Genomic DNA, 21,949 nt, shown 5'->3' with positions numbered 1-21,949 from the left:
ACTAAGGAGAATAACAACCCGAGGCTTTTTCTTTTATAAAAACATATTTTTACTTCACTAAGATAATAACGTAGACCGTTCACTAAGATAAACAAGGTTGATTTGTTAATGGTGGGCTTGGACGAGCTGTCGAATTCTAGTGGCTCCATCGACATTATCTTATGACCGAGCATAATATGACCGTTAATGACACTGAGCAACTGAATCTTACGAAATATGCGTGTATCTTCCGAACTGGCTCGTGTATTTTAGTTACAAAATCGTATTATTCATATAAAATAGCCTTATGTGGTGATTTTATCATTTACATGCGAACTAAATCTAATTAGTTTGATAATTTTTAACAATTAATACTTAGCTTTAATTTAAAACCTAATAATGGACCCACTCGTTTGGCCAGCGGAACATGTATTGAAAATATAATTCACAATGTCCGTGCATCCAGCGGCCAGGTATGTGAACTAGCGCTCTCGGATCACACGGCGCAGTTGTTGCGGTGCCCGGTTCGTAAATCCCGTACCTTAAGACTATTGGTATGTATTTAAACGCGTTGAGTACACACAATTTAGAACTATTTAAAATTTTGTCCTTAAGTAATGTATAATTTTACCCCTATGTGGCGCATAACTGTTTTTATTAGCTATTTGGATGTCTGCATCATCTACGTTTTCCGGGTAAAAAAATTAAAGTTACATATGTAAAAGAAACAAAATGGTTTTGAAAGGGTATAAACTTCAGCAGTAAAAAAAAGACAATTACTATACAAAATAAGAAAGGACCAACATCCAGCCACCCCCGCACACGCAGTGGTTGTCGTGCATGAAAGTGCACCGCCCGCCAGCCCGCTCGTAAATGCGCATGCGACAGACAATGCAAACCACACAACCGCCACCGTAAATTCACTCAACACGCGTTTCACCCCTCCACGGGGCATCTTCAGGAGCCGTTACACAGATTAGTGCTAAGTGGCAAATGTAACGCCTGAATCCATTAAATAATTACTATACACGTATAGGGTTTCACCAAATAGTAACAAATAAGTTAATATTTAAGAGGTAAATTAAAAATGGTAAGTTTGACCAAAGAAGCTCAGAACAATAAATATATACAGAAGTCGGAAAATAAAACTAAAGCTAGGTGGAACATAAACAGTGTAAAATTCAGCTGTCTAGAGGAATACATTTGTGAAATAAATTTAAATTCGGCTATTGATATGCGATACCCAAGCCATTGCTCACACTTTTAATAATGTTTTCATCGACCAAATTTATTTATTAAGCAGTACAACACATATTTTTAAAAATAATTGTACAGCATTACGTACAGGTATTCTGTCTGTACATACTGTACCAAGATAAAGAAAATGGAAAGTTATTGAAGCAAATACTTTGGACCGACGAATCAAAGTTCGACAAGGGTGGTATTACTAATTTCCACGTTGAATATTATTGGGATAGAAAGGGTGCTAATCCTAAGTTAAAAAAAAAACAAGTCTCTTTTTAAAGACGATTCAGTGTAAATGTTTAGGCCGGTGTTATCGGGGAAGTTTTACAGGACTTCATTACATGCCCTATTCTTTTTTTTACTTTTTTATGCATTTGAACTATTAATTCTCCTTTGTTGTCACCGTATTTGACATTTTTCACAAATAAAATAGATGATTGGTTTTTGAAGGCATGTGGCATTATAATGGAGATGAAATAAACTTGGAAAACTAATTCAACCAAAGTGGACGAAATAACATGACAGAAATAAACGATTTTTATGCATCCACCTTCATCTCGTTATAATATTTCACAAGCAACCTGGCAGGTTACGATAACGATGCAAGGTGCAAAATGATACCTAACTGCAAATGGCTACGTGATCTAAATCAAAATGTTATGTTTTTAAGACTACCTTATTTTTCCTTTGTACTCATTGGTCCTAAAAATAACGACTTCGAATAGTTTCGGTATTAGGCAACCTAATACATCTCGATTATTCTTATCGATAATTTTAAGAAACTAAGTACGTACCTTTTTATACTGTTTATTTGTTAACGTATTAAATTAAACAAATATTGTTGAGTTATGATTGCTAAAGCCAAAACTAACTCAAACGGTAGATTATCTATATATCTCTTGATAATAGTACTGTTCTACAAAATTTGTTAGGAAACTTTTTCAAAAAATATTGGTATGTCCCAATTTTCAGTCAGGAAAACCGAAATATCTCTCGTCCTTTTTTTACTTTTTACTTGAAGTACTTTTAATATAGTGAGGTGTTTTCGAACGTTAGAACAATTTTGATATATTAGAATAATTAATATTTTAAGCAATTCAATATTATTTTAAAAGTTTCACAGAGTGACAGACACAAAAATGTATAACTATTTTTGTATTCGAAGTCTAGTAGTTAACGAATGGACCTACAACCGAAAGTAGCGGGATCAATCCCCGTATCACCAGATTCAATGTCGAATAACTTTGACCAGCATAAAACAATAAACTGGTTCTTGCTTAGGATTAAACTTCCTTAAGATTCTCAGGAATTCACATTGGACACGCGTATGTTCAATGTATATACATAGCTTATTTCTGGGTGGACTGTGATATTACAAATAAAATCTTAAAATGCAAATCTTAAAACTTCTCTTCTATGGTTTGCGTTTCCATTTTTATTATCAAACACATCTACGTTTATTACTAAGTCGAAACATTTTAATAAGGAAATGTCACAAACGCTTAAAAGCGATCTAAAATCAGCGAGGGAAATAAAAATCATAACGTTATAAAAATTGTCTACTTATGTAAAAGAGAATGGAATGTGCTGCGTCCGGAACGCGCATACCTCAGAGTATGTTCTTAATCCAGATCATATCGAGCTCCGGATCAACTCGCTCGGGTTCCTCTTACGTTTTTTTTTTAGCTTAAAGATTCCGCTGTCACAAAGAACCCAAGTAATTCTAGTTATTTGTGTTCATCGTCTCGTGTAATGAGATAGGACTCTTTGTTTATTTTTTGCATTATTCATTTTTATTTAACAGCATGGTTTCGCAAGAATTTTTCAGTTATCTAAAATATTTTATTAACTTATTAAGTAATGATTTTTCTATTAGATTTCAATACACATTGTACGAGTTAAATTTAAGAATACTGTAGTGTTAGATTTTAAATGTATATGTTTTATAAATCGATACTATTTACGATTATTTGCCTGGAAAATAATTAAGATATTATGGTTTATTTAAATATCAGACTTCTGACTACATTAAACGTTCTTAATGTATATGTCATAGTCTAATAGAAAAAAAATTATTCATTCATTCGTCGTTTCATTCATTTTTCGGTTTCATTTTTATACTAAATAATTACTTGCACAAGTTTTATACTCAGAACACTGTAAGATTTCAATAAATTTGTTATTATATTTTCGCGATAAAGCTTTACAAGCACGCAATACATTTTGTATGATTACATCCTTACGCGCCTTTTTTACTTTTGATTGACGTCTTATATTTAGTAGCGTTTCAAATTACCGTATCGTTTGCGTAAACATGAAAGCTGTTCTTTTTACTCGAACGATTTCTATCTTTTTCACTCTGTCAGAACATTGATTATAACTTATTTATAATATGAAATAAGCCGAATTGGTTGAATTGTCCCGAAGTTTTAGATTAACAAAACGTTTATTTACACAGATGTTCGCACATGATGTAACAGAGCTGCACAAGTTAGTGACCACATTAATGATTGTCCACGTCACTTGCTTTTTTCATTAATAATGTGTTATGTGTAATTTTCGTTATTTTTAGTAAGTTTATATTATAATAAATCTTCATTACAGGCGCTGTAGATAACAAAAAACAAATCCCTCAACATTTAATCGACGAAAATCTTCAATTAATTTGTGTAATGCACGCATGCCTGGCTTTTTCAATCCCTTTAAGCATCCTTAATTTGCTAAGGCCTGGGGGCTGTTTGCAGAATAGCATTTTCTGTTTTATTTACATTAAAAGAGCGCGATGAATAATGTCAATTACTAAGTCAATTACGGCCTTATCCTGCAGATCAATTTTCATTACAGATGACCTGCGAGGCCTTGACAGGACAGTCGACAAACGCTTTTATTTGTTCTATAATTTAAAATAGACGTTATTCAAAACTTAATGATTTATTAAATATTTGCTTTTATACACTGAAATGTTGAAAATTTTAACAAAAATCATAACTTTTCCATTTAGTTCTTACTTGAAATATGTACATAATTAATTATTTTATTAAAAATCGCCTTAACAATGGAGTAAAAAATACGTTTTGTTTTATGTTAACAAAGTAACTGAATAAAAATGTAACATTTAAAAACTATAATTCTAGCTAATGTCACAGAACTGTATAGTACATCAAATTTCTCGTCTTATTCCGTTTCAGTATAAAGAAAATATATACAGCGAAGAATGTCGGTCCATATTTGATTAATAATATGGAAACCAAAAACATTTTCCTACCTAACCGTCTACCAGTTCGGGGAACCTCTAATTTGATTTGCGAGTGGACTTTGATTCTTATAACATCATATCAAAACTTGTTAAAATGTTAAATATGGTCGCTGTTTGTTAAAAGATTGTGTTGAAAAGTATTAGTAATATTAAAGGTACTTAAAATGAAAACTATTTCCATCTTGATTTGCGCCGTAATTGCTACTGACGTAATGTTTTTATCAACAATTTCCACTTGACTATTCTGCTATGTCACAAATGTTTCAGCGATCGCATTACCATATTACGTTTGTTCAGCGTTGTTTACATAACAGTCCCTTTAAGTACCGATCCGAATGTGTAATATAATTGCAAGTATCACACCTCAGCAATTCAACGTTCATTAACCTGCCACATTGCGTCTTGTCAGCCATTTGCAAATGATTCCTTTTGCCAAGGCGTATTAAGTTTTACGCCGTAATGTGATAAAGTTGAACTTTTATCACAGCCGGCGTCTTATTCTTCGCATGCGAGCGAAATTTCTCGTCACGTTTATTCATAAAAACATTTAATTCCCGAGGCAATTATCTCCCACATATTAATGCTCTATGAGACCATTTCGTTTCATATATGTTTACTTGACTTATAACGGGTTGATATTATAATAAGATTATGAGTGTTATATCTTTGTTATCTAATGAGAACAAAAGATACTTTATTTTAAATAACACTCAGCCTTTATTATAAAGTTATTTACATAACAACCCATCTGAACTGATTTGTACGGTGGCAAATTTAAAAATTAGCAATAACTACGCCGTATTCATACATTTCTTATAAGCGTTTTTGTAGATTGATTTATATATGCGTATTTTTTTAAACTCGGGTAAATCCATCAACAATCTATGCTGATGATCCAAAACATAAATGATAGTTATTGTGATTAAAATGTTGATAAAACTCAATATAAAGATGTTACACATATACGTATTTTTATACCGGTTAGCTACAATACGAGCCGGAATTTCAACTGATAGACTGGTAATGCTACCCTTACTAACAGAACGTCGCTACACAAAGTTCGCAATAAAATATCTTGCATACTACTATCATCATACATCTGCTACCTTCATTTTGAAGCACGATATAATGTATCAACCCAGGTATTTCACTAGCAATTGCACATGCTTAAAACACTGTTTTCACAGTACAATTAACACCAAATATATTCCTTAATTATAGTGATAACTCAAAAGAACAGACTAGCTTATAGTATAACACTCTTCATTGTACATGTATATCTGATTAACCAGGTCCATCCAATGTTGTCTGGAACAAATCGACGTTTGCATCAAAACCGCCCTTTGTACAGCATCAGCATTTTGCCTAATTAGTTAATTTTATTTTTATACTCTGTGTTGATGTTGAGTAAAGAGTAAATAGATAGTATTATGACAACAAAAATAAATTACAATTGGCAGTCTCATCACAACAAAGAAAACAAACAATTTTGACTCAATTATAGATATGTCGTCCATTGATACTATGTCTATACATAGTTCACGAACGCTGTATCGACAAAAACGAATAAATGTTATAATATAATATGCCGATTGGTCATAACTTACGAAAACACTGTACCAGGAAGTGTCCAAAAACAATTTGCCTGTATCTCTGCATTTTAAAAGATACGAAATTTAACAGTGGCCAGATTGTAAACGCCGGTCATAAATTCGGAGTCATAACTCGCTGTTTAAGACCGGGCGTTATCTTGCGGCTACGATAACAAGCCCACAGGCCTAGCCCCTTCTCACCTTTGATGCTCTTATCAAAAGAAACCAACCTAAATACCCCAAGTCTAGTGACGTGCCTACATATTATATCGATAATAACATAAATTGTTTTAAATTACTTGATATAATTGTGTTTACTTTTATTACTTTATTTTTTTAACGTTGATGGTTACCTTAAGTTGTCGTAAAATTGGTCACATGCATGACAGACTTTTTGTTGTGACATCATCATCATCGTCATATATTCAGTTGAAGGACGTCCATTACTATCTCATTACACATTCTTTCCAATTACACTTGCAAGCTGCCTGCATTTTGCCTCTTCGGATGACGTTAATAAAGTCTGTCTGTTTCGTCTGACGGTCCAAAAAATAAATTGTCGCTATCCGTATTTATTGACCGATAGAAACTTATTATAGAGAGAAAAGCTTAGTTACTAATCATACGTTACAAGGAATTACTCTGATGTTCCTTTAAAGTATTTAATTGTTTTGAGTTGGTAAGCTGTAGAAAAGGTTTTTTACTTTTAAACTTTTGTAATTTTAATACATTAAAAATGAAAAGCTCAATTTTAGCATATTCGATGCAAAATACCTTCCTGAACATAAAAAAGTGCCTGTCGGTAATGGCGAGGTTAATTAAAGCATCCCATTAAGGGCGACGACAAAAAGCATTTTTTTTTTATAAAAGCAGAATAAATAAATGCTGATGGATACGTCTTAACGTCGAATTAATTAAAAAACGTAAGTAGCACGTCCCGAAATAATTTTTTGCGTGACGGAAAAAATTGCCAATTTATTTAACAAGTTACTCCCTCCGTGATATTCTTTGTTATAATTTAGTTAAGCTGAAAATAATTATCATCTGCTTATATTATTTTTACATCGATAATTACTATCCCTTCAATTATGCGTCTATATGTACTCTATTTATAACATTTCGTGAATCGCAGAGCTTGAGATGCTTTGAGAACTTTTTTTTTAAATAGTTACGAAGGATGATTATGAAGAAATAATATTTTTTTAATAACTTCCGAAAACAATAACTTAACATTAAGATTTACTCTTAAACTAGTTAATAATATACAAAGATATTCTGAGAAATATCTATGATTTAACCTTTAAATAAAAATATACTACTTAATGTACACCGACACGATCGGTGAAGTATGGTCTTACATTTTAACATTTTCATTATATTCAAACGGCTACCGCTATAATACCCTCGCTTAACCTGACTATCAGTGGTTGGACGAACAATCCACTGAAAAACCAAAACTTTGCAAGAGAAAGAAAAAAGCAAGGTTCCTGCCTCCGTTATCATGTAAGTGACCTACATCTAAGCGTAATGTAAGCCAATCTACCTTTTATTCCTGTAAAACGTAATGACTATTTATGCGTAACTGTTTCTCTAATTATATTTTGACCTAAAATGTCATTTCTAAATAATAATCGGCAAGCTTACCACGCTACCGTTTTAACGACTAAGATAATAAGAATATTAAAGTTAATTAAGCAGAGTTACCATTGTGCTTATTTAATAAAATTTGAACTCTACACCGATGGTTTTAAGTTGGAAATTCAATTGTTTTTGTTACAAATACAATTATTTTATTAATTTTCCGAATTACGTATGTAGCCGTTAGAAACATACCAGTACAGAATTTAATATATGTACTAGAAAAAATTGTGACGGTCAATAATTTTCATCAAGCTATTTTGTAATTAGATAGGCCGCTTAGGTTATTTTTTGTCTGCGACGCCTGATCTGTTAGACTGTACTGCCAAAATTTTGGTCTTCCAGTTGAAGAACGCTATAGCCAATATATCATTTTATGTCTCAAGTTAGTTTAGCGGGAATATGCGTCCCGGCAATGATACACTACCTATTTATTTAACTTATTATTATTTAATAAAAAATAATTATTTTGATAATAAATAGTATGAGAAAAAGGTGTGTGAAAACATGAACAATGTAATGGAAGAGTTGAGACTACACATTACTACAACGCGTCAACCTAAATTTTTAGAAAAATTAACTCCACGAACGTGACTTAATTTTTTTATAAAGTTATTACTTCTGCAAGGTCAACGTACCTTTTCATCTTAGCATTTCCTGACACTACAAAAAATTTGCGTAAACGTTGGCTAGTGAAAAGGATATTTTATTTTTCAGGCAGTATTGAAGTAAAATTAGCTTAAAATATTTGCTATTTAGGAGTATATTTATTTTCTAAATAAAGTGTATGCTAACCATTGTAGTGTCGATAGTAATTTTGCAAGAAAAATTTTTATTTACTTCACCAATATAAATTTTATAGAAATTTAAGCACAACTTTATTTTTATAACAATTTAAAGTATCTTTTCTAATATATGTAAGTTGTAAAAATTTGTTAAATAAAATATATTTAGTTCAATTTTATCTTAAGGCGGTACTTTTAAATACATATTTTACAATGAAGTAAAAATAATCTCCCGGAACTTTGGCTTACGAGCAGAGTTATGGGTACTTATACATTACGCGTTTTATATTGTAAAAATTAAAACAGTGGAGCAATGTTAGAAAATAAATAGTTCAGTAGTCATCACGTTCCAGCCAAACAGCGAAAACTACGCACGAGTATCATTTGTAGTGCAAACACATTAATCCTCTCAGCCAATGCTCAATAAACTCACAAATTGTCCCCCAGAGGCCTACTCACTCGCTGAACTGGTGACTATCAACACGGGGCATGTAAACAGAATACGAAATCATAAACTTAATTGACATATTTAGTTCAATCGATTGTAACAATCCGAACTGCAAGTTTTCAGATACTAAAAATCGATATCGAATACGATATCGCATTGAATCGATTTAAATATTTTATCGAAATTAAATCACCTTTTCGTAAAAAGTATCAGGATATCAATACAGTTTTTGATTTTTGTTTAATAATTTTGCGCTATAACATTTTATGATATATTCGCTGATTGTTTTTTTATGTAATGTATGCTGTCTCCTTAGACTTACACATTATATTGTACTGTATTTTTTACATTACTTTTAATTATTCCGACGTAATTTTTTGAAGAAAGTAAAAATAAAATAAAGCTTCTGGTATGCAAAATCACTGACTTGATGAACTGAAAATTCTGAGCTTGTACCGTAAATGTTTGTTTTTTGTCGAGTCAAGCTCTTATTGTGTGTATGAGGCTTACAAAGTTTATATGAGGATAAATAAATCTAGTTAATTACTTATGTCGGATTCCGATGTGTCTACATACGGTAATTTCGTTTTGTTTAATTTTCAACTGTCTTTCATCAAGTAGTTGGAGTAATCGTACGATTTACTAATATGTTACTATTTTATTCTATAATTTGTCATAAGATAATGTGGTTTACTTTGATTTTGCAATTAATTTTGAGACACGTAACGTATAAGGTGCGAAGCGCCAGATAACACTTCGTGAGGGTTCTTTCATTTTCTTAAGTAAAGACTATCTATGTGACAGAGATTTTATAAACGAGTATAGGTTTTAATATCGGCGATCTTACTAAAACTGATTTTATGTTTTCCATACACATGACAAAAATTGTCTGTCTACACAACAATAACAAGGCGGTCAATTTGGCCAAAATATGTATGTGTTATATGCTTATATCACGAATAGAAACAAAAAAGATTTTATACAGGGTAATTAGTTATATGACTATGTACATCCCATTTGTCAGTAAGACGCCTTACGATTTTAGCTTTTACACCTATTTCCAATCACTCCGTATAAAGATATCATTCTGAAGCTCTTTTAGAATTCGACTGGCCAACAACTCCTGGCAGGGCAGAAACGGCAGGGACAGATAGTAAGGAATGATTAATTTTTATCTATAGTAATTTGAATTTAGAAAAGTTTTTTCTTACTGTATTATCATTACGTAACTTATTATTTGCAAGGCGTACCATTTAATATTTGGCAGCGAATGACCTATTTATTTAAAGGGTGTTTTAAAGCTTTTACATTTATAAACAATCACCCTAAAAGCAATCGATATGTTGATATAATTAGCTGTAAGTGCCATATGCCTTATATCGTAATAAAAAGGAGAGGTTTATATAGCCATCATAACAATACGTTAGTCGCTCTAAAAGTAACCAGGCGTGATTGATAGAAGTAGTGCGTTATCACGTGAAACAAAAACTGCGAGTGATTGAAACGTTGGCTCAGTTTTAAGCCACGTCTGAGCCTGATTGATGGTGGAATTGACATGCTAAATTAGAGCACGTCAAAAGATTTCCCTTAGGTTTTAATCACTTTATTTTGCCGGTGTGCAGGGATTAGAAAAATTGCTATTTAATGACGATAAATCGGGCCTGGACTTAATCAATTACTCAATTAACCTGGTGTTATATTACGTCGAGGTTTTTACAGGTAAAAGAACGTATAACGATATATAAATAAGTACAACCGTGGCGTCCTTTTTATGCTTTATACTAGAGCAGGTATTACAATGTCCCGATTACAAATAAGAAGAATGCCTATACATGAATACACAGTCAGTCTACATCTATCGGTGGCACGGTGCGAACACGATGTCTTTTTCTTATATCGTACGTGTGTGCTTACCCTAGGACTTGCGGGTTTTTTAAACTTTGATTGAAATTCTGTTCCTAAATTACAATAAAGTTTCTAATGGTATCTGATTCATTGCTAGATTGTGGATACATTTTAGTATTTAAATATAAACATATTTTAATTACAGCGACGTAACAAAATATTTAAAAATGTTATAGATAGCAAAAATACAAAACTGTGTATCAAAGATGTCTATCTCGTCTATAATACATATACATTGGCTACCGAAACCGCTGTAAAACCTTAAGAGCGCGGTGAGTTAGAATTAGATCTTGAAGGTCTGTACCGGTTCAAATCGGAAAGTCTAGGCGCAAGTCTACTTAACTATCTCGTCTATTGAGCCTGTTATTTTTTTGCTTGCTCTTCGTTAAATAATCATGAATATATCACGTGAATCGTGATCGCTTCCGACCGGTCTCATTGGAAATCTTTAGGGGGTAGACCGATGTTCAGCGGTTGACGCCATGCAGCTGAAATCATAATCATGATATTGTACTAAATATCGCCGTTATTTTATTGAGCAAAAAGTTACAAAAAATTGTTTCTCTAAAATGGTGTGTAATCAATCACTTTAACTGCGACACTTGTACAGCTTTAGAATTATAAAGAGTGAATTTGTAATTTGTAACGTAATTAACAAGAAAAAACGCATCAGATCCCTATTAAGATAGTGTCATCGGGAAAAGGAAAAATGAAATATGTCATCGGGCTCACATTTCCTTACCCTTTTCCACCCCATCCCACCAACACTTCCACCTCGTTAACGCAATTAGCTTGATAGAGGATGTTTTTCTCGTTCGCTTCTCTGAATTTTACGATTTGAAATTTGTGTTCCGTAATAACTCTGTTAGAAGAAAAGTAACTAAATAACTATTCAATCTTCCGCTGGCTCGATGCGGACTTTAGGTAGTGACATACATTTTATATTTAGAGAATTTGACGGTTTCCTTACAATGTCCTTCACATTTTGTACACTTTTCCTTCTTTCTTTTTCTCTATCATAATTAGGTTTTTTGGAGAAACAGCGATAAATGAATGTCGACTGTTATAATTAAACGCAAATTATGTGTAATTTGTAAATTTTATTAATAAAATATAAACTATTTCATAAAAATAATACTTATAATAGTACATATATATATATATATATATATATACATCTTCTGTTCAGACGATAGACGCCTACTGTAAAATATAAGCCTCTCTCAAAGATCGCTTCGATGACCTACCTCGAGTCGGTCGAAAAGTTCTCGAGTAGCGAAGACATTGTGAAAATCGCGGGAAATCGCTGGACGCAGGTAGCGCAAGACCAGTCATACTTACATACTTATGTATAATTAGTGCGCCTGCCGGGATCTGCGCTTATAAATAAAATAACTGTTAAACTATAAATGAAATTACTGCTAAAAGTTTTATCAGCATTACTGGTAAACGCTATTCTTTAATAAAACTATTTACTCTAATCTACTTAATTACACTGAAAAATTTAAAAGTAAATTATCACCTAAAAGTCTAATAAATCATTTGATGTTTACGAATTAGGTAGCTTAAAGCTTAAGTTTTATTTTTATGCGAGTTTAAAGAGTAGATAAATAATGTTATAGATAAATAACGATTTAATATTGTTAAGTATGTTATTGTTTACCATATGGACTTCAATACGTATCTATGCAAACACAGTATGATATGTGAGTTGAACCGTCATGGCTACACTAAAGCATCAAAACTTAATACACTGCAGTCTAGGAACCGAAATAAGGCCATTTGTGTGGCTGTTTGTAGATCTGGGAACAAAGCGTTTGACGCGTGCCGTCTTTGTACCGCCCTCCGTTAGTATGAGCTCGTGCAGTGTATGCAGTATTAGATTACTTCTGGTTGAATACATCACAGCGCCCACAATGTGGCCGCCGGCTTTTAGATGCATCTAATCCGGTTCCATCAAAGCGTAGGGTACGGACGCGCTGTGCGTGTCCGTTGATAACATTTTTAAATATTCAAATGTTTGCACAAGAATTATTTCAGTTTATTTTATTTAGTTTTATTAGTATTGTATATATTGTTTTTATTGATTTGTATCTGTTAGAATAGTAAATATTGAGACATCTCTTACTCGAATGTTAACTCGGTTCATAAATCGAACCGATATTTAATAAAAATATATATATTTTTTAATAACAGAAAAGGCAAAAAAATAAACTTTTAGATCTCATTATAGAGAAATATGTGCAGAAATATTTGAATTGCTATTTTTTATGATTTATTTTCAACAGTTTTATAATCTTATAGGAACAAGAATTAATTTTCCACAGAATTGTACAGTTGAAAATCTGTCCGAATTGTATTCGTACGTTCGCTATTACACGTCAGATGGCTTAATCCGAGTTAAATATTGTTATTGTACAGGTAAATTAGTTTTACCTCGCGTTATCTCGCAGTAATGGAGCGTGTACTGTAAGCTGTGTTAAGTTTAACTGTTACGTAAACACTACAGTAAGGTACTTATATGATGTAAGCTGAATAATAATGATTATACCGAAGCTTAACCCCATGACACACTTTAACTTAAGTGTCGCGAGATAAAGGAAATGTATGCTGTTCTTCGTATCTTAATAACTTTATTTATGTTATCCGTTCACAGGGTTTGTAGATATTTTACCCAAAATGAGCCTAATATTCTCTTACTATATACGAAATAATGTACGTCTTTTGCTGTGTAATATTTGTTCGTCTTTTATAATAAATCTTTTAATGTACATTTTATTATTATTAGTGTTTTTTATGACTGAAGGAAACAGTGGCCAACGTGTTTGCCTTGAAATGCATGTACCGAATCGACGAGGAACTGTTTCTATGTTATTCTATTCTTTGTTTTCCAAAGGACAGTAGTACTAGAGAATCCCTTTTTAGACTGAACTTGATCAGAATAAGGGTAGGTGACAGTCCACGTCGTGCTTTACTGTCCATATTTTTTATTATTAGTAGTTTATTGACATTATCAGGTCTGTGAACGATGTGCAATAACTACTTGAAGCTCGTAGGAACCAACGAGCTTCCTACGAGTCAACAACAATACGAATAGTCTGGCAAATAGTCTGGTCACATAGGTACTCAATTTCACGGTTTATTAACTAGACTTATCATCGAATACTTTTTTGTTAATAAATATAATTAATTTACATACATATATACAGTAATAAAGACTCACGATGTGTAAAATTAGTAATCATACGTAAATTGAAACCAGTTAGAAGTTCTGTAAAAATATACTAAAACGTTATTTAAAGTAATATAAAAAAATAATGTATCCAACGAAAGGCTTCAAACTAGTTAAAATACAATAGGAATCAGATTGTCAGAAAAATGAATTTTGGCTTTTTTTTTAAGTTTTTAAATTAGTTTTATCTTGTTTCGTGTACTAAAAATTTTTTTGGAACTTAATTACTTTTAATGCTTTCTAAGCTGGGACACGTCACACCTACACTCTGTGTAGATTAGTGGCTCATCGACAAGCTGTCTCAAAGAGCGGCTTACGGGAGCTGAGCCAAATGAAGTAGTTCATTGAGCCAGATTATCGCTCATTAGCTCGCCGTCACTAACAGCTCTGCTTCTATGAATAATTAATTTAAAAATGTCATTACCGCGCTTGTTCATAACACCCTTTCGATAATACAAATTTTATTAATTTTAATTGTATTATGTTTACTTTGATAAAATTATAAATAATTATTTTTGTTTTACTGATTTTTTAAATTTACTTTAGATACATTCAGTAAAACTACTGGTAGCTATTGGTTTTTTCATTTTCACTATACATGTTCAGATGAGGGTAAATTTTCACATATTAACATTAACTAGGTTAAAAGTGAAATATATGAAAATTGAATCTTGAAAGAGGCTGTAAAATATTACTTAGTTATTAAATATTATGATTAATGTTCATTCTCATTTGTCCACAGTCAGAGAACACACATCGCACCACGTGACAAGGTTACGACACTCAAGACACCTCGATGGGTACCTGCCCATCCACACATCAGCCGTAAGTATGCAGCCGGTCACCGCCAAACGACATCTGTGAAATATTTACTCATACCATAACGTTACATTTCTCCCTAAAAGCTTCGTCCCCTATAGATTTTTATTGTTTTCGTGCTTATTCTATAATAAATAGATGTGGTTTGCATGAATATCAGTTCGTAATTCGATTCTGACTGTACGACAAAAATTTTTATTAAAGCTTTCGAGGATAAATGTAAGTTATTTGACTATTACACTCTTGTACATTGTGATATTAATAGTAATAATGGTTTCCAATCGCCTACAGGGAATACGGAAGGTACATAATTCAGAGTCACGTAAGGTTAATATTTACCTTAGTTTTGTTCATGTACACTTTTCAAATTATTTTTGGTTAATATTCTAGCATGTGATTCTGTACAATAGTATGAATGTTTTAATATGTTTTGGTTGAACTGTGTATATAGATGTTTACGTATTTATAAGTATATAATAGTTGGTTACTTCTGTCCCAATGCTTTTGTAGATTTGTGCATTTTTTATTAGAAGTTATATATTGACTAAACACGTGCCTTTTATATTTCATTTTGGTCAACTGCTATTTTATAATGGAATTGTTCGTATTTTCGATGGCACAAACCTGCTGCATGTGTTTTTCAGCAGCGATTAAAAACATTGGACAAAGGTAATTTAATTAGTATTGGCCTATTTCGGGTATTATTTTATACTATTGTAACAAGTAACAATATAAACGAAACGTTATTTAATTTCATTAAATTAATTAATTAAAAACCTTTCAGTGTTGCTATTTTTTATAAACAATTTAGTTTAAATGTTTTTTTTTTAAGTTTTTATATTTTTCATTGTCTGCAATAGGCCAAAAGATAGTTGTTTTTGCAATTTTATGTTAAGTTTAATAACGATGTATGGGCGCGCCCTAACGCGATTCCAGTTTGTACCCGGGACTTCGCCAAAGCTGGCGGTGAAGGATAACCACAAACCACTGTTTACCGAGTGCTTGAACTACAAGCCCACAGTCAAGGAAGAGCAAGCTGTCGGCACCTATGTCTTCACGGTGAGTTACTATTTGATATTAGCAATTATAAATAAACAATATTTAGGGATTTTTTAAACCATAGCATTTAAAGAGGCTTTGCCTATGTCTCTTTACATCACAATACAGTACAGCTCGAAGTTTTCCTCGAGAACCTGTACTCGGGCCGGTAGATTACTTATGTCGTCAGATTAAGATGGTTTTAAGCTTAGGTCAAGAGTAACGAATGTTATTTATGTATGCCGCTTTATCTTGCGATTTTTTTAAAAAAATGATAAATAACAGTACTATATAAGCGATCTTTTATAATACGTGCTCTCATGTCTCAAGGTGAGAGAAGAACACAGAACATTGTAATACATTACTCGGAGTAACACTGAGAATTTATAAGCGGGCCATAACGCATTAGGTGAACGTTCTACTCATATATTAGAAAATTAAAATGTGAAAATAAAAGTGTATCTGCAAATAGTATTAGTCGTTTTAGTCCATTGACACACACTGCATAGCTTAGATCTCCTTCAAATATATCTATGGGGGATATACCATAATTGCCATGCTTGGCAGACGGGTTGGCGATCGCATTGTGGTATTATAATACGCAGAGGACGCTGCTGCCCATTCTCTGAATACTTGTTTGAGAGCAATGGCAATCCTATATAATCAAAGTACAAAGAGTGAATTACGTAAGATTGTTTCCCGAAAATCGAACCCGCGACTTATGAAGTCTCAGTCCTCTATCGCTGGGCTACCACTGCTCTGTGTATAAAGCATTAATAGACAACTACATATAAAATCATAATAAAGAATTTCCAATTGTAACGATTTTTTTAGTTTATAAAATGTTTTAGGTTGCAGGTCTGTGTTGCTTGTTTGCTATAACATGAACTACGTGGATACGAAGTGTCCCGTCATTACATCGAAAAGTTTTTGAATGATAGACATTTAGGCGATAGACACATCACCAAAGTGACATTTCGACGTCAGATTACAAATCGTTAACTGCCTGTACTGCGCCTTATTACTGTTTTTTTTTTAATGTTACGTATGTTTTCACTTTAATAACTAGCCGCTATTTAATTAAATATATATTACTTGTAATAATCTTAGTGAAAGTAAATCACTGTTTATAAAACGTTGCCAAGATGTCATTCAGATCTGTGTCTATCTATCATTAGGCACCGTGATATACGTGAACTAAGTCAAAACAAGGTATCTACTTAAGAGTGACGTTTGTACTAAAGTTTTTAATTTAGTAGTTAATATTGTATTTTTGATACGCAAAATTATATAATTATATACACAAAATATTATCACAAAGGTTTTAAGAAGAGATAGTTAATAAGGCTCTAGTTATTGATCGTGGATGGTATTATCAGTATTAGGAAGAAGTGTATTTATTTTTAATACTTTAAATAATAAGTGTACCGTCCTATAGCCTTTTAGTTTTAACTTTTCATAGTTATTAGGTATACGTACACTATCCTTTTCACGATGAGTAAACTGATTACCTCATGCTTTCTGCATCTCAACACCTCTTTTAAAAATAGATGCATCTCTTCGTGGATTGCTATATCTATAACAATTTTATTTGTGAAATTCATTTTATAAGTTCGTGTGTGGTGCATAATAAGATCATAATCAAAATAAACTAAACTAGTATTTACTCAGACACTGTAAGGAGGCTTGATTGTTTCTTAAGCCGAACTGACCAATTCATGACTCATCTAAACAGATATTATCATTGGCCAAGCTTATGCGTAGGAAATTACGTTTGGGCGACTCCTGTAAACTTATCGCTCATATTCGATTCAATGGCCAACTCAGTTATCCGTATGACGCTTCACGATCCAAATATTCCGGAATATATTAGCTGGGCAACGTCGGATGTAATATGAATATACGAATAAATGAATATTGAACCTAATATTGAATTTCAATTATGCGTATAAAGCAACGGCTTAGACGTTGGTGCAAATTTTACGTTTCTAACGGTTTCGGTTAAGAAATAACGTGCACCAACTTTTTGATAATTTTGGTAAAATTTTGGTGCTACCGAAACTGCTGTGCCACGCCATAGAAAAACACGACTGAGGAAAAAAAAGCATGAGTGCCGCCGCTGCAAACGTTGACAGCGGATTGACCGAACAGAGCGGCCAACACTTCATTTTAACTTCAGTCGCGGTACAGCGGTTTCTTCCGTACCACTTTAATATGACGAAAATTTCGAAATAAATCCGTAAATTATATAATGTTTTTCATTATATTACTTTTGTAGGTGCACGCAGAAGACAGGGATCCACCCGAGATGGGCGGTACAGTCACCTACAAATTCGTCTCTACTCCTGGTGAAAAGGAGAGGTTTCACGTGGACCCTGAAACAGGCAGTATCACAACAGCTGACGTAAGTTATTTTCAAATGTACAAGTTAAACATTCATAGTGCCTCTTGTTTTTCTTTTTATTAAACATAACACCTTTTTAAAATATAAAAGGTTATCTAAATATTATGAATATTTTTCATCGGCATATAAAAATAAAAACTCTTATTTCATTCATAGATATATATTAATCAGCTAAAGCTTTCATGGATGGAAAGGTAAGTTTATTCCAATAGATAACAATAGCCCAATTTTTAATATAAAGAGATGTTATTACAGATTTTTGATCACGACGAGCCTTCTCGTGAAAAAGAAGCGTATATCACAGTACGTGCGAGCGACAACGGCCAGCCGCAACTAGATGACGCCTGCACCATCAAAATCCTTATTGAGGACATCAATGATAACCAGCCTGTCTTCGACAAAGTCGTGAGTATCTCTGAACTCGCAATGAAGCAAAAGACTTTTAGGGCTAGAAATAGCGAACGCTCTGTCCTGCATCTACTTAATATTAATAATTCAGTCATCTTAATTGTAATATAATAAACGTATATGAAATATCGTAATGATACCATTGACAATGAACTAAATTTAGCAATTAAGTGTTATGTATACTTTTTTCAAGAAGACTCCAATTTTCGTGTGACATCATCGATTTTAAACTACTCTATTTTAACATATTTTTATAGTTTTAGGTCTGACATTGGAATGGAATGATCTTTTGCATTTTTTATTTTAAAAATATTAACATTCTATTGAATTGTCATATAAATTAATTGTTTGTGACTAACTAAACATTCGTCCACTAGCCTCAAACCGTGGCGCAGACTTTATTAACTCTTGCCTGTTTTTCGAAGGTCTTCCGTGGAGACGTTTGGAAGGTTTGTCTAAAAGAGCAGAGAATTTCACAAAAAGAAAGAAAGCGTTTCGCACAAAAATGTTTAAAGTTGACACTGTTGATAACTAACATTCGATTGTTACCATTGCTAATCTTTACAGTATTTCTTCTGTAGATTACTATGCCCGTTAAAGATCGAAAAGCTCTAGTAACAATCGATATTAAAGAACTGTTTGAATAGTATTCTATTTCTATTGCATGTTGCTGCATGATTTAGGATCGTAAGCCGCCGCTCAAGGCGTCATCGGTAATCATTTCTTATAATCGGTGTGTTTGGATTCACTTATTTTGCACATTTGTAGTCGATGTGTTTTTTTAGCTAGGCTGCTCTTTCCCCCTAGACGCATTTTATCACACTGCACGATTATTATTATTTTGATTACGAAACTTTCTCTTAGCTTTGGGCATGCTTCGCGTAGAACATGTCTAAGTGAATTTTAATTATAACTTAATATTATAGATGCTAAATCGTGTGATTAAATTTTTACAAAAATCCAATGGACGTTTTGTTCATGCTGAATACTTATCTTGTAAATTGTTATAATTGAAAATAATTTGTGGTTAATCTTAATTGAAAAAATCGTTACAACTGTCCAGTAAATTTTGAGTGAGTGAATAAGTCTAATGAACGTGACGAATCTAATAATTTTTATTTAATACAGTCGTATTCGGAATCGGTGCCACAAGATCTTCCAAGCGGTCGAGAAGTAATGAGGATATCAGCCACCGACATCGACGACGGCAATAACTCCATTGTGCACTACAGCCTGGACTCTAATTCTCCGGACCAGGCTTATTTTTATATAGATCCAGATAACGGAGTCATATTTTTAAACAAAACCATTGATGTGAGTATTACTTTATGTACACTAAGGTTTAAAAATTTTCCATTTCATTTTACAATTGATTTAAGTAAATAAGGCCGGCCGTCCACGTAACGGTTATTCTTACTAATAATTATCGACATAGTGGTGATATTCATTCAAAATTTTATATTACTGCGACAGAGTTTGTGAATTCCAACATTTTTGGCTGTTAAATAATAAATTTTATATTATTGGATGTTACGCGATGTTCATTTTTATAGATCAGAAGGATCCACTGGTTTGGCCGTATTCCAAATATAAAATATTTTAGGTTCCCTTTAATATCGTTCTACGATCTCTGCGGCATCGTAAACGGGAAAATATCGTTACAATAATTGTGATTTTGATGTTATTCCTGCAGAAAGTTCCTGGGTACAAATTTAAGTTGAGTGCCATAGTGAAAGATATGGGCGATCCGCCTCAGCAAAGTTCGATTACTTTAGACATTCAGGTCATAGAGTCTAACAAGAAAAGCCCGTCCTTCATTGAAGTTCCCGATGAACCGATAAGATTAAAAGAAAATTACGCCGACTTCAACACTCCCATAGCGACAGTCAGAGCTGTGTAAGTATGAACTTTAATTTACCGAGATTATTTATATTTACTGTACCAAAAAAAGACGATTGTTATTTTTAATTTTCGTACTAACCAAAATTCTTTTATAGTTCAAACATTCCCGAAGAGCAGAAATTACAATTCGAATTAGTGATGGGTCAAACGGAACAAACGAACAAATGGCATACATTTGTCTTGGAGCCGGAAGCCAATTCAGCGTACATAAAGCTCGGTAATCATTTGGATTATGAGAAAATCACTGACTATACCTTAACTGTGAGAATACAGGTACGAAACAACAAAAAATGAATTTGAGTATTGCTAATCGTATCTCTATTTTTATCGCGTATTGAAATTAATGCAAATTTGTTCCAGAATAACTACAAGCTAGCAGCAGAAACGATAATACAAATAGAGGTGGAAGACGTAAATGACAACATTCCTATATTTAGTGAAATAAGATCAGGAAGTGTCCTGGAAAATGAACCTCCCGGCACCCCCGTTATGCAAGTTCGTGCTTTTGATGCCGACGGTACTTCAGCTAACAATCAAGTTACTTACGAACTTGGAGACCCCTCTGATCCCTTCGCTATCGACAGCATTACGGGCAATATTACAACATTAAAAATGTTCGATAGGGAAGAAAGGAGTTTCTACAATATCAAAATCATTGCGACCGATAATTCTGAATCGGCTCTCATACCGGGAAAACATAACGCCGGTCAGCAAGTGTTCCTTATAGAGATCGCCGATAAGAACGACAACAGACCTCATTTTACACAAGAAACTTACGTAGCGGAATCGATTGCTGAAAATGCAAATATAAACGAACTGGTCACGCAAGTAACAGCAGTGGACATTGATACCGGTAAATATGAATTCATTTATATCATTGTCACATAATAAACATATTATTGACACCTTATCTTCTTATATAACTACATTACTAAGAAATTATCGTTAATGTAATTGAACTATGTTCTCGTCTATTGCCATGCCCATTCATAAAATTGTACTCCACTACGCAATAATCTCAGTAAATTAGAAAACGTAATTTTATTTCTCTATATCACATTACGTTTTTTTGTTGATTAATGTTTTCAAGTATTTTATTTAAAGGTTGTTAGTCTTCCTATTTATTATTCTTATTTCAACTAGCTTTCCCGACAGGCTTGTACTGGTCACGTTCGATTAGAAAAAATAAATGAATATGACATATTTTAGAGTGATCACCTTATGTATTAATTAAATGTGGATTAAATAAATCAATTTTGCGATTCATACATACTGATCGATTCAGTTGTTAAACGACA

At 32.7% G+C, this 21,949-nt stretch overlaps 1 protein-coding gene across 1 annotated transcript in view; it reads left to right on the top strand.

The window, feature by feature from the left end:
* Positions 1-21,949, top strand: part of shg (shotgun) — a 276,010-nt gene that overhangs the window by 204,390 nt on the left and 49,671 nt on the right. The window contains exons 2-9 of the mRNA XM_068763776.1: positions 14,823-14,905; positions 15,836-15,958; positions 18,216-18,341; positions 18,597-18,746; positions 19,878-20,063; positions 20,443-20,645; positions 20,747-20,924; positions 21,012-21,504. Coding sequence (XP_068619877.1) covers positions 14,823-14,905; positions 15,836-15,958; positions 18,216-18,341; positions 18,597-18,746; positions 19,878-20,063; positions 20,443-20,645; positions 20,747-20,924; positions 21,012-21,504 — 1,542 coding nt within the window. The remainder of the gene's footprint in view (positions 1-14,822; positions 14,906-15,835; positions 15,959-18,215; positions 18,342-18,596; positions 18,747-19,877; positions 20,064-20,442; positions 20,646-20,746; positions 20,925-21,011; positions 21,505-21,949) is intronic.

Source organism: Battus philenor, unplaced genomic scaffold (assembly GCF_028537555.1).
Source record: "Battus philenor isolate CCGP_79_NKW_IND1 unplaced genomic scaffold, ilBatPhil1.0.hap1 SCAF_18, whole genome shotgun sequence".
In the NCBI taxonomy this organism is placed as follows: Eukaryota; Metazoa; Arthropoda; class Insecta; order Lepidoptera; family Papilionidae; genus Battus; species Battus philenor.
Note: the sequence above shows the minus strand (reverse complement) of the source record. Positions and strands in the feature narration are given on the sequence as shown.